Source organism: Patiria miniata, unplaced genomic scaffold, assembly GCF_015706575.1.
Source record: "Patiria miniata isolate m_02_andy unplaced genomic scaffold, ASM1570657v1 HiC_scaffold_7, whole genome shotgun sequence".
In the NCBI taxonomy this organism is placed as follows: Eukaryota; Metazoa; Echinodermata; class Asteroidea; order Valvatida; family Asterinidae; genus Patiria; species Patiria miniata.
Genome location: NW_024037074.1, coordinates 6,189,489 through 6,207,279, shown reverse-complemented (window position 1 = coordinate 6,207,279; position 17,791 = coordinate 6,189,489). Strand labels below are relative to the sequence as shown.

The following is a 17,791-nucleotide window of genomic DNA, read 5'->3' as shown; positions in this document are numbered from 1 at the left end:
GACTTAGAAATGTTCAGACTTAAGGTTTGTGCATAGGGTGACAAGTGATGGCCAGATATGGCAATCTTTCCTTTGCCATTAAATTGGTTATTCTCATTTGCTGTATCAAATAAAAGTTCAATGTTTGATGGTGGCCCTAAAAGAACCACATGAATTACTTATTTTTGATGCCGATTTTTTTTTACACAAATATTCAATCGCTCACCCACACCACCTTTTGGTGCACTTTGACATCCTCATTTCTTAATTTGTTTTTAGCAAACGTGATAATAATAACGAAACAAAAGAAACTAATGCCATAATAAATACAATCCATGCATTGTATTGGTTTATTGGAGTATTAAAAAATGAACGACAATGCAAGTGCACATAATGGAATTGATTATAATCAAAAATAAAAGTTGTAATTATCATGGGAAAAGAGAGTAAAATCGAACTGTCCAATTATCCCCAAAAATGGAAATATCTATAAAACTCAAATCTGCATATATTTACAAACTGAATTTCAAATCGAGTGACATGTGAGATAAACAAAGCCGACTTAAAATAGTGAAACTTGATAAAATTGACATTAGTTTTGCAGATGTTATATTTTAAATAAAACTAAAAGAAAATGTCTCAAAGGAAAGAATGAGTAACATAATTATCTTGTACAAACTGATAAAACATGGAAATGTTTTAGGGTTTAAGCATCACATAGATTCTCATTTGTAGGTTGCATTTCTGTCCCCCGCTCCCCCCCCCCCCAAAAAAAAAATTATTTGATCTTAAAATGAAACAATACCATGTATCCTGCAAAAGCGAAGAGCTCTCAAGCAATATTTCAATATGGAAAAATCCAACAGTAGACCCAGTTTAATGCTGGAATATTGTAAACATGTTCAATATCGGAAGTTATTTTTTTTACTTGAAGACTAGTTAATAATACGCCAGGGCTGAAACTGCCATTTTCTTTTAATATTTTTTTTTTATAAAATGAAGGAAAATTATCCACGTATCAGACAATCCAAAAAATAATCTCATATTATAAAGTCAATATTACTGCAGCACTCGATCCAGAGGTTCAATGGGCATTCCTCTTCCTAAAGTATGTCCCTATAAATTGGGCTAGTGTGATAGACATTTTCGGCTCTGGAAATGAAAAATTCAATACTAGGTTTTGCCATTCACCGGTGTCAAGAGCGAGAGGTATTAAAGTGAGATTTGCAAGATCTGATTCAAGGTTTTGTAAGTTCATGTTGATGATTCAGATCCCTCATAAAAGACTGAGATCTCTCACAGAACAAACTGATCTAAGATCCCCAGAACTTTCAAGCTCCCCAGTTACACCCCTCCCTACACCTTAGCCTAGTTATACCCTCCATTTGTACACCCATTGTTATAAAGTGGGTACAAAGAGTCTAATCTCAAACGGATCAATTAACATCTTTTCTTTTTCTCTTGCCGCCGGCTGACGCCCCCGTACCATCACTGCCTCGTTTCTTCTTTTGTCCAGTTATTTTGTCCCTAGCACCTGGGGGTTTTGGAGTAACACCCTTGGGCGATTGAGTCTTTTTCTTCCCTTTCTTCTCCTTGACTGCCGGAGACGTGCTTGCCGTTTTGAGTCCGACTTTCCCCCAGAATCTCCTGCCCCTCCTTTTGACTTTTTGTTTCTCTTGCCGTTGAGGTTTTCCTTATTTCCGGCTCCCCCACTGCCCGGGCCCTTCCGTTTCCGGCGGGCGAAAAACCTGCTCTTTTTATGCCCTGGTGTATGCTGCACTTTGATTTCTGGCTCGGGTGTTGCTGGCTCTGCTTCCTCTGGATTTTCAACAGCCTCTTCTTTGTCTCCATTGGCTGTTTCTTTCCCAGGTTGCTCTTCAGTTTCCTCCTCATTTGCATCCTCTGTGATGAACCAAGTGAACAACAGTCAAAATTATTAAAATGTGACAAATTTCTTTTCATTTTTTTTTTTAAATTGGTCATATATTCCCTTTTTAAACTTACTTTGACATCCTGAGTTTGTTGGAAAATTTTGAAAATGACATGAGATTCTACATTAATGTGTAGATTTTTTTAGCATTATCCTGATTTGTTCAAATTTGTTCCATTAAAACCAGGCACTTTTTGACCAAGCTAAACTATCTTGCCATCAAACCTCATTGGACCCATTAACCAAAACCTTAGTGAAATGATTTGCCTGATCATTGTCAATTCATTGAATTTATCACAGCAATTTTGTTTAATAGGGATCCGAGAATGCTTGGCTCACGTTTGTCTGGAATCTTGTTGGAGTATTTCTTCAGTTTGGCCACAAAGAATCCGTCCATGTTGTGGGTGTGTGGGTAGAATCGACGGGTCAGCTTCAGTGACGGATGGAAATGTCTCTCCCTGATCCTGAAGAAGAAATTTCAGAAGCCCACAAAAAAATCATTCACTCTTATGCCCTGACTGATTGATTCACTGACTGAATGACTGACTAAGTTACCGAGTATAATTAATGCTCTAAACTGATGCTTCGGGTCCAGCTGACTTCGGAGAGCCCAGTCTTGTTTGAGCAGCAGGGAATATGGGATGCAATCAAATGAGTCGTTTGTCGGGAATTTTCATTTGGAGATTCAGACCAAAATAAAGCCACTTCATCACATCACATCATCACATCTCTTGGTGTTCCGACTTGCACAATTTTTGAACTAAAGATGGTATCAGCATGTGGTTTTCACAGCAGTAATGCTGAGATTGTGCTCTTTTCAAATCTGTAAAAAAATAATTAACAAGGGTCGACTAAAGACTCATTTAGCTTGATCGCATCACATATGCTTTGCAAAGAGAAAATGAGTTGGCCCATAATGTATGGGATAGCTAAGTTACAGCGCTGTTTTTTATGGTCTGAGCTGCAGGTCTCACAAAGGCACTTTTAGGGCTAAAGAAGAGTAATCTCATCAAACGACAGGCTTTAAATAGATAAACATTTCCTTCCTTTTTTTTTTTTTTTTTTCATTTTTGATTTGATTTATTTCCATTCAACATAACTATAATAATGAACATTGCAAATTAACAGACTTTACAACCAAAAAATGGGAAAGACAATTTACAATATAAATTTAAATTCTGGTTAACTGTTTGAAAGATATAAGCCTACCATAAACTTATAACTACCTACCTTGTGAAGCCCTCTTTGCCAAAGTCCAAACCAGTGGGTACCACCTTGACAGAACGTTTCTTCAAAGCATAGTCCACTACGCACTCATTCTCCTCAACCTTAAAAAAAAACAAAAGGTAAATTTGTTGTCAACTGATGAGCTTATTGGTCTGGGATAAACATCACTGGATCCGCACAGAAATTTGCAGTTTGACACTATGGGCTCCGTGCACAAGTACCCCTTCAACGGCCAGAAAAGGACAGTTGGGGGAGACTGGTTCCCGGTCCATCCACTGCGTATTTCAAATGATCCAAGGTTATTGGGGTTGGGAATTAGTCTGGGAGACCATCGCAAGATCGAACGCATACACGCGCCGATGATGCCTGACGCTCATGCGAAGACCCCTTGGTTGATAGCTTTGGCGAATTCAGGAAGTCGAGCGCGAACAAGTTCAGTATGCACACGTACATACGTACGTGGAGTGTCCCATCCACGGAGCCCTCAAAAGTGGCAACAAAAGCGCCCTCTTCTGTTGGCGCATGGAGCCCATAGTGGCTGTTTGGTATGTCAACAAATAAGCTTGCTGTAAACTATCTTTATCAAGAATACTAATATTGAAAACTAAAATCTTACATATGAGGAACAATTAGACTACCCATTACCCTAGATTTGGTATCAATGTTGTAATCGGATAAAGGCAGGGGACAGGGCCTTCTCAGTGTCTGGTCCCCGATGCTGGAATTCCTTATCACACAAGATCCGCAATATCAGTTCTCTTGACAACTTTAAGGGCAGACTGAAAACTGTCTGTTCTCTCCACATAATCTGTAACTTTGTCTTCTGGAGTTGTCCTTAGTCGCGCATTGTAACTTGCGAAAATGTGCGCTATAAATAGTGTTATTATTATTTCTATTGACTTGTTGAAGAACACAATCTTTGAAATGCAAACTCATAGAGTAACAGTTCACCTACATTCGCAGAATTATTGTGGTAAACTGAATTGCCTATGGACACAGGTGTTGGAAAATGCCAGACTCACCAATATGGAGCATGTTGAGAAGACAATGTAGCCCCCGGTCGATGACTTAGCATCCACTGAGTCAATGGCTGCTAGAATCAGCTGCTTCTGGAGATGGGCACACCTCTGGATGTCCAGGTGGTCCTTGCTTGACTTGACCGCCTCGTCCTTGGAGATGACGCCCGTCCCGCTGCAAGGAGCATCTAGTAGGACACGGTCAAAGCCACCAATGATCTGTAGTGAACAAGGTCAAAGTTAGATTGACAATTTTTTTCAAATTAGGTGTTGAACATTTAACAAAAAACTGTCTTTCTGAAGATGACTAAATATGTTAACTGGATCAGCCAAAGATTAATTTCACTATTTTGATAATATGATGGCATTTGCCAACCATCTTTGAAATCTCTGAAAATCGTCCAGCAGAGGTACATTAAAAACAAAAACATTGCAGTGAAAAAATAAACAGTGAAAACATGACCTTTTAAACCAAAGTTTTACTACAAAAAATAGAGTGTCTAACGCTCCGATCCTAGCGTTACTTTCTCAAAAGCCTACCTCAGAGAACTTTATGTTTATGTTTATAGGATCGAAACACAAAATCATCTAACCTTTAAGATTAACAGTCTGTGACAGCTTTTTCAATGTCTTACAACCAACCTACTTCCAACTGGAGATTTCATCGATTTAATACCAGTCAGAAATAGGGACATCCACACAAAATATGGTGGAATGTGACATTCATTTCAACAGCCCTTAACCCGCCTGATATCTGAACAGTCACAGTCAAAAAAGATCGTCCCCTGCCATGCCTTTTACACAGGCTAGTCACCAACGTCAGATCACATTTCAAGCAAGCACTGTGCAGACTAAGTCAAATTCAGTCAACAGACAAAGGCAGACAAGTGGTAGGCACAGCTGGCTTATCAATCACCTACAGTAAAAGCACAGCTGTATCAAGTTACATAAACAGTCACAGCCAGTCAATCCTGCTTTATGTCAGCTGGGAATTCATAACTGTTGAAAACAGTCACTAAACTGATTTTTAAGGGAAAATACAACATTTGCAAACATCAAAAAATAAAACTACCAAATTATTTTGAAATACCTTGCTGGACTGTTAGTGAATGACAGTGTAAAGTATCCTGTAAAATCATGGCACCTGGTATACTGTCATTTTCAAGAAAAGTGGTATTTTTGTATCAATTTCCAACGCTGATCGGCCAATCAGCGTTGGAAAAAACGGGCTTTTTCCAAATACTGCAATCGATTACACACCTATGAACGGGTACAAGCCAGCTAGACTGGTTCCCTGACCTTACAATTCCCCAATGTATGTAAACTGCTCTGTTTCTTCTTAAATGGAGTCAGGGAACCAGACTACAGGAAAATGATTGTTTTTCTTGGTTTTTATAGCATTTTTGAACCCAAAACCTCAAAAAAGTCAGTGTAACTATATTTGCTATATATTTCCAACCCCCCAATTCCATCCATTTCTGAAAATTACAGCAAAAGCAAATGATGTATATTCCCTTTAACTGAAAGGACAACTTTGCAAGGAGTGTATGTTTGCATAGGTTAATCGGTGACTCACCTTGGGAAATGACCTGCCGTCTTCATTAGACACCACGGTGTTAGTGATGCCACATCTGTGGATGTTACCCACCACCGCCTTCACGCGGTCCTTATTGGCATCGTTGGCAAACAGTAGACCGGTGTTCTTCATCAGAGAGGCTTGACAAGGAGAAACAAAAAGATTCGGTCATCTTTACGTATTTTCAAAAAGCTGATTACTTCTGATTAACCAGAGACTACTAAGAGAGTCTGCTCGCTCTGCGTCAAATATAACCATTACATGTTTTGACCACTCAGTCACTGCACTGCCCAAAACTTCATCAGAAAATAAATACAATGTAATACAATGTAATACAATGTAATACAATGTAATACAATGTAATACAATGTACTGGTACCAGGGTTCGACTTTAACTTTTTTTTTCACTGGCCAGCCAGGCTAGTGAAACAGACTCTTAACTAGCCCGCATGCTTTTCTTTTACAAAGTGTCTCATAAACAACAATGTGCATACAAACGTGTATCCTGAGGCAAGCTTGTCAGAGTTTTTAATAAACAGATCTAGTAATTTAACCCTAAACAGTTTATAAAATTAGACACAAATTGATACATGTTTGCTTTCTGATTTTAATGATTTATTTCTTCCTATCCTTTCATCTTTGCCGTAGCCCAACTATTTATGACTCGCCAGCCGGGCTACTTAAGGAATAGTTTGACTAGCCCACCGCTATTTTGACTAGCATTTGGCTAGCGGGCAAGCGATAAAGTCGAACCCTGCTAGTACTAATGGGTTGATATTGGGTTTGCTCTTTCTTGATGTATTAACCCTAACTCCCTAGGCCTTTTTGCTAGGATGTAGCCTCAATCCTGCAAAATCCTCCAATTGGCCTCATGGAAAAATAGCATATAGCCTCAATCCTGAAAATTCCTCCATTATTTCTTGAATATGGTCCATGGAGGGGTGACCACTGCCTGAATCCTGCAAAATCCTCCGGCTATGACTGTCAATAGGCTGAGGCAGTGACATCCTGGAGCAGTGCGGAGGATGTCAAGTATAATCAAGGACTAAATTTATGCACGGTTGAGCATAAACAACACAAGGTCCGGCCCAAGACCTTGACACAGTGCGTACTCCGAAATCAGCAATGCACTTTGGCCATGTAACCTCAAACCTGCAAATTCCTCCAATTTGAAAAAGGATTTTGGAGGATTCAGGGCGGTAAGGGTTAATCTAAGCAAGGTAGGTCAAAATGAGTGTTTGCTGGTATTTGGAAAGAGAATAAAAATCTAAAAGAGAGCATAATTCTCCTTACTATACCGTTTGTGGCACTCCAATCGAACATTCCATTGACAATTTATGGCTGTTTACAATTTAAATTTATTGACATTGCAAAAAAGTAATAAACAGAGAAAAAAGCCTTTAAAGTTTGAGTTTTGTAGTCGTGAAAATAAAAGATGCCCAATTGTTTTCCTCAAAAAAACCCTTTATTCCACGATTTGTATACTATTTCTTTCAGGCATGCAACTGGGAAAACACAAAAAAAAGAGGAAATTCAAATTTTTCCCAGACTTTGTACAGTGTTTTTCTATTTTCAATGGCACACATGGGAAGCAAAAAAAGAGAAAATCAGCTGATCTGAGGAAAACTTGCATGCCTGTTCTTTAAAAAGTGTGTAGTAGACAAATCAAAGTTTACAAATATCAATGAATGTAAAAATCGAAGAAAAAAATCACCCCCATTCATTTTTTTTTCTTTTTTTTCTCCACTATGGTTTTTGCCAGATTGCCTCACATATGTTCCACAAACAATTGCAGTAAAACAGTTGCTCAGGAACAAACTGTGAAACCCCCTAACTTGCTCAAAAAAAGTGTACAACCGCTGGACTACAAGACTCACTGTCTTACCAATGTAGGTTGTTTTGCCGCCAGGCGCGGAACACATGTCCAGGATTTTCTCCTTTTCTTGGGGAGCTAGGGCCATGACTGGAAGGAAGCTGGACGCACCCTGCAGCATGTAGTGACCCGCTAGATACTCTGGCGTCGCACCTGTTGTATCACGAGGTCGATAATGTTAACAATAAAATTGGTCAACAACTGAGGGTTTAAGGTCATAATACCCATTGTATGAAAAATTGTTAGAGTTTAGAATAACAATAATTCTGTGAAAACTCATTCAAACTGTTTTTTTTTTTTAGTGATATGTCAATACTGCCTTTAAACATAAAGACAGAATGCAGTTTTGTATGTGGTTTAACTCACCAATTGGAACAGATGAATCGAAGATGACCAGTCCGACCTTTGACCACTTGGCTAGGGGGTCAAGGTTCACGCCCCTGTTGATCAGTGCCTAAAACAGGAAACAATGTAGACGTGTCAAAATTGGGAATACTTATTCAGTTTATTTAATGTGTGTATTTATAAAAGCGCACCAGTATTGGTGCTTTAGGTAGCGCCTATGATTATTATTACCCTCATTATTACCCTGCTCAGTGCTCACTAGGCCAACGAAACATTCCAAAGACAATCTCAACTCCCTGGGGAGTATACAGCTCGATGCAGCCATTTTGGAGCAAAGCCAGCTTAAATCAACCACAATAACCATCTCTGCTCTTACAGGCACCTATTTACTCCTGGTTGGAGAGAAGCAATGAGTGACAAAGTGCCTTGCCCAAGGGCACAGGCACCATGACCCCAGGCTGGACTCGAACCCACAACCTGCAGAATTACCCGCAGACCACAAATTCAATGCTCCGGACCACAAGGCCACTACACTCCACTCCTTTGTGGAAAGTACTATAGCATTATTTCCTACACTAAATCTCAAAATTCCTGCCCCCCAAGACATGAAGACGTCAATAAGCTTTTTCTATCATACAGACAATTGAAAAATGTCCCCTCCCAACAGTAGTACACTTTCAACAGACTTGCAATCAGTTAGAATATAAGAGCCACCAGTAGTTAAAAAGCTGCAGGATAGGGTGGGAAAAGAAGATCAGTTAACGAAGAACACTAACAATTTCAAGAATTTTCCGCAAATATTGTGCGGGAGTGTGGCCTACTGGTTAGGGTTCGTGACTCATGATCAGATAGTCATCGGTTTGAATCCAGCTGCTGGCCGTACGTTGTGCCCTTGGGAAAGCCACTTCAGCCCCACTTGCCTCTCTACCAAGGAGTAGAATGGGTACCGGCATTAGCTGGGGAGTAACCTGCGATGGACTAGCATCCCATCCAGGGGGAATAGAAATATTCTCAGTCGTTTCATACTACTGAAACCGGAGATAAACGCCGGCCTGATGGGCCACATTGGCTCGTGACAGACTTTACATTGAATTAAAAAATGAGGACATTGACTAATTTGGAAAGTCTGAAATGGGAAAGAAGAGGGGTTTAATTGATACCTGTGCCAGATCTCTTCTTCTTGTCTTCAGAGTATTGGTTCGTATCGTGACTGGACGCTGGACCTCATTCGCTTCAAGAAACTCAATCAGCTGAAAATAAGATAAGAGTAGGTCACAACCTTTACAAATGTTTGAGAATTTGAAATAAATATGATTTGAGGCGGTGCGTGGTGGAGGGTAACTCCCAAATCTACAGAAAATTGTGTTGTGTAAACAATGTGATAGTTCACAAGCAGATTGTTTTTGTTGTTATTGTTGTTGTTGTTTACCTCAGTCATGGGGAAGATGTCCATAATCTTGTCCAGGAGATATTCATTGTAGCTGTAGTACGTCATTAGATCCTGCCGCAGGACGGAGATATACTCAACACGGGATCTGTGGGCAAAACAGACGTCTTAAAGTACATGAGAAGTCACTTTATCCGTTGGTATCTCTTTAGTCGAAAAAAAAACTAACAGCAGTCTTGTTGATTTTGTACTCAAGTTATCAGTTTTCCAGCCTGTTTCATTTGCCCACATTAGAGGTTTGCATAGTGACATAACCACCATTCTTAATGATTGCATAAATCGGAAGCTCAATAGCTTTGAAAGCTTGGCATCTGAGGAGGAACTTAACCGCCTAACACCTTGGGTGGTTTTACTAGAAACCTTTTCGAAAGGACTTTCTTGCTTGACGATCAAAGAGTGTGCATTCACCAATCAGATCAAGACTTTCAGTCAGGTGACCATGGTAGCTTAGCCACAAGCACTGGGAGAAATGTACACAAAACCACTAATGGACTGGGCTTAGGGTCTAATTTTGAACGATCCGTTTGCCATAATCCACGGTCCACCACTCTGCAGCAACAGTAACCCTAACTCCCTAGACGTTTTTGCTAGGATGTAACCTCAATCCTGTAAAATCCTCCAAATGCCTCCACGTAAGAATAGCATACAGCCTCAATCCTGCAAAACCTTCCGTTAATTCTTGAATGTGGTCCTGGAGGGATGACAACTGCCACAATCCTGCAAAATCCTCCAACAATCACTGTCAATATGTTGAGGCAGAGCCAGTTACATTGTGGAGCAGGGCGAAGGATTTCAAGTATAATATAGGCCTAAATTTATACACGGCGGCTGAGCATAAACAACACAAGGTCTGGCCCGAGACCTTGACACAGTACATCCATCGAAATCAGCAACACAATTTTGCTATCTAGCCTCAATCCTGCAAAATCCTCCATTTTGCAAAGGGTTAATGGCACATTCTTTCCCCCAGATATGAATTACTGCCAGTTGTAGACTAGGTATGCAGACGAGGATTCATTCTCGGGAGATTCCATCATCATTTCATATTCTGATCTTTTTCACTGACCTGTCTGGTTCCCTTCTCGTCTTGAAGTCTCCCAGCACCTCCATGACTTCCTTCATCCTCTGGTGCACCTGACTCATATCAAGAGGTCGACTACGTATAATACCGTTAAGGAATTCCCAAACAACGCTAGGACTTACAGTTTTGGATGATGCATACAAGTACTAAAACCCTAAAGTTTTTCGTTGATTTACATTTTGAGGACTATGTGGAAAATTACAGAAGAATACTCCACTATGAGACTGTTCCAATGCGAATACAAAACTTTGTTGTTCAGAATTGTTCTTTTACAATATTCTGCGTTTCAGAATGGGACTCACACTACGACAAATAACCAAAAGACTCAACAGTGACTAATATTAGCTCTGGAGGCAGCATGTGTCCCAAATCTTTCGTTACCAATTCGGGCGATTCACAATGCAGTGCGCCACCAAGAGTTTGCCACGGAGAGTTCATTTTTCCCAGTGCATTGTGGGAGATGGTCGACAAATTCGCAGCGCGGGACATTTGAAATTGTTAGTTTTTCCGGTCAGTGGTTTCGTAAGCGTATGATTCGAGGATCTGTTTGCCCAATTCTTTTCTTGTTATCAATATGGTGTTTTTTGTAAGGCGGCAGAACGCTATGCCCCAATCTATGACATATTAGCTCAAGTTGTCTACCAACACTCTTTCAAATGGGCCATGTTTTGTCGACCGTAAACTTGAAAAATGGACTCTCCGTGGCAAACTCTTGGTGGCGCACTGCATTGCGAATCGCCCGAATTAATCGATATATCGACACATTTTACTTCAAACCACCGGAATTCTTCTAAAAAAATAAGATGTTTTTTCATAGTGGGAATGATGTCACGCATTCGCAAAATCATACCGAGTCACGAGTCACCATGCCACATAAAAACACACAGGTCAGAGTATGTGCACGAACGATGGCGACAGTCGACTGTAAAACATTGATGATTTTTAAAGCCTTATTTTTTAATCTAGCATGTTCATATTAACAGACCAATCACTTTTTACATCATTGGCAGGGTATTTAAAGGGAATGTACATCATTGGCTTTTGCTGTAATTTTCAGAAATGAACTATTTGAGGGGTTAGTATAATAGATCAAACATTGTTACACTGACATGTTTGAAATTTTGTGTCCGAAAATGCTGGAAAAACCAAGAAAAGCAAAAACGTTCAAGTAGTCTGGTTCCCTGACTCCACTAAAGATAAAATGGAACAATTTATAGATGCCAGGAAATTGTAAGGTAAGGGAACCAGTCTAGCTGGCCTGCTCCCGTTCATGAACATGTAACCATTAGCAAACAAAATTTGGACTGAAAAAAAGGGTAAATTTGGAGCAGTAGTTGAAAAATATAGTTAGGTTTTCCAACGGTGGTCGGCTGACCACCGTTGGAAATGTATACAAAAATACAATTTTCTAGAAAATGACTTCACACCAGGTGCCATAATTTTACAGGATGCTTTAGACTGTCATTTACCAACATCCTAGTAAGGTATTTCGTAAAAACTTGGTAGTTTTATTTTTCGATGTTTGCAAATGTTGTATATTTCCTTTAAATCCACCAATGCAACAAAAGGATTGAAGCTTTTAATGACTACATACAAAAAGCAAAGGATATTTTCTAATTCCAGTTCTTCATCTGTTGGCAGGTGAAACATGTCGTAGAGTGCCGTGTTTGCTCTCAGCTCAGCCTCAGCTAGTTTCCTGACAAAAACGGAGGAAAAATATGAAATAAACAACATATATGAACAGAGAACGGACATATCGGTGCTGTGCAATTCACAGGTATGCAACTGGGTCATTCTATAAATTTAGGGTCCAAAGTGTGACATTTTTCCTGTCCCTGTTACCTTGGTACTTTGTAAGTTGCCATTCAAGTATCATTAAGAATGACTTCAAATGATGTTTTATTTGTTGGGTAGGTAGTTTGCTGTTCATAATCTTCTTGGAGAACGACTGCATTGAGGAGTGAATCAGAATCATTAAATCATAGATGTCAGATGTAACAGGGACAGGAACAAAAGTGGACCCCAAATTTATAGAAAGACCCAACTGGGAAGTCACACAAAAAAAAGAAGAGGAAAATCAAATCTTTCCAAGACTTTGTAAAGTGTTTTTCTATTTTTAATGGCACACATGGGAAGTAAAAAAAGAGGAAATCAGCTGATCCGATGAAAAGTTGCATGCCTGAATGCAGACAGATATCTTTTTCCCAACCTTTTTCTCTGTTAAACCAAAACTTCTCAAATCCCCAAACAAACACACAAACACAAAGGCAACAAAAACAAACAAACAAAATGGCTGAAGCCAGACTGTAACCTTTGACCTCTGGAAAACTGCAACCGCGCTCTACAACAAACCTACCCAGGCCGATGTTGGCAGAGGCTCTCTAAACTGGTCAAGATCTATATCACTGAGTTGAAATCAAAAGCCATAACAAAACAAGACCCATAAACAATCCACAAACCATATTCTACAGCCCGTCCAAATTTCCTCCAGTCATATAATTTTTCATTTTTGACAAATATGCGTACTATTGTGAGTTGGTGAAACTTCAAATGAAGTAATTTGAATGAACTTCAGTCTGGTGTGGGAAAGGAGAAGTTCTATACACAGTCTGGTTTTGGACTCACTTTTGTTTCTTGATCTTCTTGTCCAGCTTCTTGGAGGCCTTCTCAATGGGGAGCAAGTCACTGTCATCTTGGTCGTCTTCTGCCTCATCACTGTCGTCTTCATCAGAATCAGAATCAGAATCAGATCCCATCGGTCCAAAGTCATCAGCAGGCTGCATCAAGAGAAACAGATTGACAGATTGAAAAAAAACATAGTTGTCTAAGGAAGCATAGCCGACTGTGGTTCAGCATCCCAAATCCCACAACTGTGACCTGGTCTATAAAAAGGAGACATTGACATCTGTGTTATAATCACACTTTCAGTAATCAAATGATCTTAAAGATATAGTCCATCATTTGTAATTTGTGCATTTTGTTCGTTTGAAGCAACAAAAGTGTTCAAAATCTAATGAAGGATACTGAATAACTAATCTGATGAAGTTTCAGCTCAGCTTCAGCTGTATATTCCGAGAAAAACAGCATTCTAGGATCTCAATTTCAAATCAACAGTTGCTGAATCATGTTGTGAATTGTTTTGAATTGCAGCTATACGCGATGTCGCGCACTGATCCGACGAATTATAGCAACCACGCGCGCATCGTGCCAATGCTTGCGCACGCTTCGCCGAATAACAAAACGAACTACTAATTCAAATTTCCTACGGTGCGTTTTAAGACGCACCGTTGGAAAGGCCTTCTTTCGTTGATTACTTCAAAATGACAGCTTGCCAGAAAGAATAATTTCACAGGGAGTTTAGTCCCCTTACTATCTTTCAACCAAGTATGTTTTTCAACAATGATTATGCCAGTTTACTTTTCGGATGGCTGCAAATGATGGACTATAGCTTTAAAGATAAGGTGGTTTTCTAGTAGAAACAAAATTCTTGTCTTTGCTGTGAGAGACTAACCACCTACATGTATTTAAGTGCACTGATGATGCGTAATATCTTTAAGCTCCCATTTGATAGACTTCGTGGAAATGGTGATCTGAAACTACCCTTCAACATGCGCAAATTAATTGACTTGATCATGGCAGTACACTCCTCACAATGCTCTGCATTTCCACACAATACTTTGTAACAGAGATTGGCTGTTACAAGCAAATGTCACTGACTAACCATTTCATCATCAGAGTCATCTTCACTATCAGCTTCATCATAGCTGTCATCATCTTCCTCTTCAACTTCCTCATTTTCTTCGTCTTCATCGCTGTCTCCCTCCAGAAGATCCAAAGGAGCTTTCTTCATCTTGGGCGTACCCTTGGCTTTTTTGGTGGATGCAGGAGTCAACCACTCTTTGTTATCATCAGTGTAGCCTTTAGCAGCATCGTCATCTTCACTTGAGGCATCACTGTCTCCCTCCAGAAGATTCAAAGGAGCTTTCTTCGTCTTTGGAGTAGCCTTGGGTTTTTTGGAGGATGCAGGAGTCAACCGCTCTTTGTTGTCATTGATGAAGCCTTTGGCGGCAATCTCTTCCATGTCGTCGCTGTCGGCAAATTCCTCTTCATCACTTTCTCCTTCTTCAATGTCTTCTTCATCATCGTCGTCATCATCATCATCATCGTCGTCAAAATCATACTCAATATCTTCTGCAACCAAAGGATGATTAAAACATTTCACAAATGAAACACATCTGGCATGTTTTGGGTGTGATGTCATACATACAGTAGCTGAGGTCGGGGTTCAAATGTCATCAACAACTGACCAGGTCAGGATGGCTGATATATCTCTTTGACCCATCTCCTGTTTGAGATACCTATCTTTAATTCGATAACAATTAGGGATAAAGACAAGTCCATCACAAGTCCCTGCACGTCCATCACAAGCCCTCCAATCCCAATTCAACTCACAGGCTATCCAAACGAGTTTTGACAAAAACATTCTTTTGTTATTGTTTATCCACTGTTACTTGTGACTGGACTTATGAATGGCCTTGTGATTTACTTGTGACTGGACTTGTTTTAGAAAGGGGGAATTTTGTGCAAAGTGTAAAATCTGAGTCTTTATTTTATCCCTAACCCTCCAGGGTATTTTTGCTAGAATCCTGCCAAACGTAGCAACTTGCAACACTTGTCCAAGTGACCAGCCTGCCAAATGTAGCAAGATCCATCAGGGAAAAAGTCTCAAGGCCACACTGCCTCATAGTCCGTGGTCACCGTATGCAGCAGGATACAACTGTGGCATGTTCAATGGGACTAGCTCTCATTGTTTAAGGGCTGGCCATTCATGCACTGGTGTTGGTATCTGAAAGCATCAAAGTGCACCAGTTATTTTCCACTTGATGCAATGTGTTGCGTCTGGCAGGGTTAGGGTTAATTAAGAAAGAATTTTAGCCTTAACCATTAGCAAAAAGAATCTTTGATTCATCTTGCTGATAGCGCCCCCTACTGCTAGTGCCAAGGCAGTTTAGCTGCACTGCCAAGGACCTGCTGCATTAACCCTAACCCACCTCACTCCTCCAAAACCCTCCTGGCGGTTTTGGAGGATTCTAGAGGATTGAGGATGAATGGTGATTGAATCAAATGAGGATTCTGGAGGATTGAGGATGAATGGTGATTGAAGCACATGAGGATTTTGGAGGATTGAGGATGAATGGTGAATGAAGCACAAGAGGATTTTGGAGGATTGAGGATGCATGCATTTTGAGGCAGGACTGTCTGATGATTTTGAAGGATTTGGCGTTGGTTATCCTTCATTTAAACACGAGTGCAAAGTTTTGGGATGAGGAGGATTTTGGAGGATTGAAGATGAATGCATTTTGAGGCAGGACTGTCTGACAATTTTGAAAAATTTAGGCGGAGTTGAAAAATTTTGGAGGATTTTGGAGGATTGGGGATGGTTGTAAGCAACAAGGGCCTAGGGGGTTAGGGGAACATAATCTTAATCTGTTCTTCTGGCTGAGACTATACCTTCATCTGATTCCTTCTCACTCCCCTCTTCGCTTTCCTCCTCTTCGCCTTCTTCTACCTCATCATCTAGCCACTCTCCATCATCGCTCCATCCCCCGTCACTTCCCTCTCCGTCACTGTCCATCTCGGTCACAGGTTTCTTTCTGGCGCTGCCTGGCGTTGCCTTCTCCACTTTTGTTTTCTTCTGTTCTTGCTGCTGCTGTTTTTGCTGCTGCTGTTTTTGCTGCTGTTCTTTTTGTTTGTTCAATTGCTGACGTTGTTGCTGGACCCTCTTGACAACTCTGCAGGTGAACGGAATATTCAAATGAATTGAAATCATTCAATGGCAAAAAACCACCTGAGGATGCATTAAATGAACATGTCTTAAATCTTTGACAGGGATTTCCATACTGGGGAAGGGGGAGGGGGTATTTCAATGTGAATGTTGCCAGTTTTATTGTGTGTGTGTGTGTGTGTGTGTTATTCCAAGGGTAGCCGGCACAATTGCAGAACACCCCGCCACTCAATCTATGCACCTCGTAGCCGGCTACAAAGTCACGGTTGGTTGGCCTCAACAAACCCTCTCAGCGCTACCTGTACCCTTTTCTTTTGTATTGCTTCATTCTCAAGGGGACCCCCACTCAGTATCCGCGTAGCTGGCAATGGACTTCAATTGTTTCTTTTCCAGTAATTCCAACCACGTAGCCCGAGATTTTAGGGGTGCATTTCCGAGTGGCGGGGCATTCTGCAATTAATACTCCAGGTAGCAATTCATGATTTGAGCCATGTTTGCGCAACACTAGGCTTACAACTACATGTAGGCCTATGTAGTCCACACATTGAAAGGAGGCAATGGGAGCATGGGGAGAGTGCGATCAAACCTTTGCTTTTTTGGTGGCCATTGTCAATGTCACAATCGTGGGGGTGCGCAGTGAATTTATAGAACACCCTGAGCCAGGGATTACAAAAATGATAACTATAAACAACTCTAATGTGACATATTGGCATTTTTGTAATCGGTCAACTTCACCTTTGTCGCGATCTACGGCCAAGTCGTTTCTCAGATTCATCATCTGAAAAATTAATAATAATGCAAATAATATAATAAAGATAAAAACTGTTATTGTTAACAAGAAAAATGAAATATAAGTTTAATGCTTCATATACACAATGGTAAGTACAGTTCTAATCATTCTGTGTTTAGATTGGGACATAAATGATCTTACCATACTAACCCTTACCCTACTTGACCCTCCAACGCATGCCAATATGTGCCTCAAGAAAATCTCCTATGTTTTTTGCATGGCCCTCCAATATCTGCCATGTCATTTCAAGGGTAACTGGACAGGCACTCCAATACATGCCACAGAGAACAATGAGAGTCCTCTGATAACAAAGTGAGTGCCCCCAGCTGGTCAGTATCAGGCACCCTCCAGGGCCTCCAACTCCTGCCAATTGGAGCCTTCACTGTCAAGATAGTTTATCTGCCAATATACTGCAGCTGGAGGGCATTGGCATAACCAACTGACATGCAGTAAACTACCCTCAGAGAGTAAGGGTTAATATCGCAACAGGTTAATACAATTTTCTCACCTTGACTTTTGAGATATTGTGGCATCTCTGGCGCCCCTTGTTTCTTCGATTTTCTGCCAGGACCACGTTTACCCAGCTCGTTCAGATCTTTCTTCCTCCCCATGTTGAAAATTGAACTCGTTCAGTGGTAACTTCAAATGTTATGCTCTGTTGAAAACTTCGGAATTCTCATGTGTTTTAAATCCCATGCACAAATCCGAGCACGTGGTATTTCAACATGTAACTAATTGTCTA

The 17,791-nt window shown here is 40.4% G+C and overlaps 1 protein-coding gene across 1 annotated transcript; it reads right to left on the bottom strand.

Annotated features, from left to right (window-relative positions):
- Window positions 1–294: 294 nt before the first annotated feature.
- LOC119744766 (probable 28S rRNA (cytosine-C(5))-methyltransferase) lies at window positions 295–17,772 on the bottom strand. Its single transcript, XM_038220881.1, is given in 17 exon segments — window positions 295–1,597; window positions 1,600–1,881; window positions 2,249–2,373; window positions 3,140–3,237; window positions 4,159–4,371; window positions 5,729–5,868; window positions 7,614–7,754; window positions 7,968–8,055; window positions 9,107–9,196; window positions 9,376–9,481; window positions 10,460–10,553; window positions 12,085–12,170; window positions 13,100–13,251; window positions 14,196–14,665; window positions 15,986–16,266; window positions 16,995–17,037; window positions 17,558–17,772. Coding segments are annotated over 17 exon segments (2,694 nt in total). The 5' UTR covers window positions 17,661–17,772; the 3' UTR covers window positions 295–1,415.
- Between the last annotated feature and the right edge of the window lie 19 nt (window positions 17,773–17,791).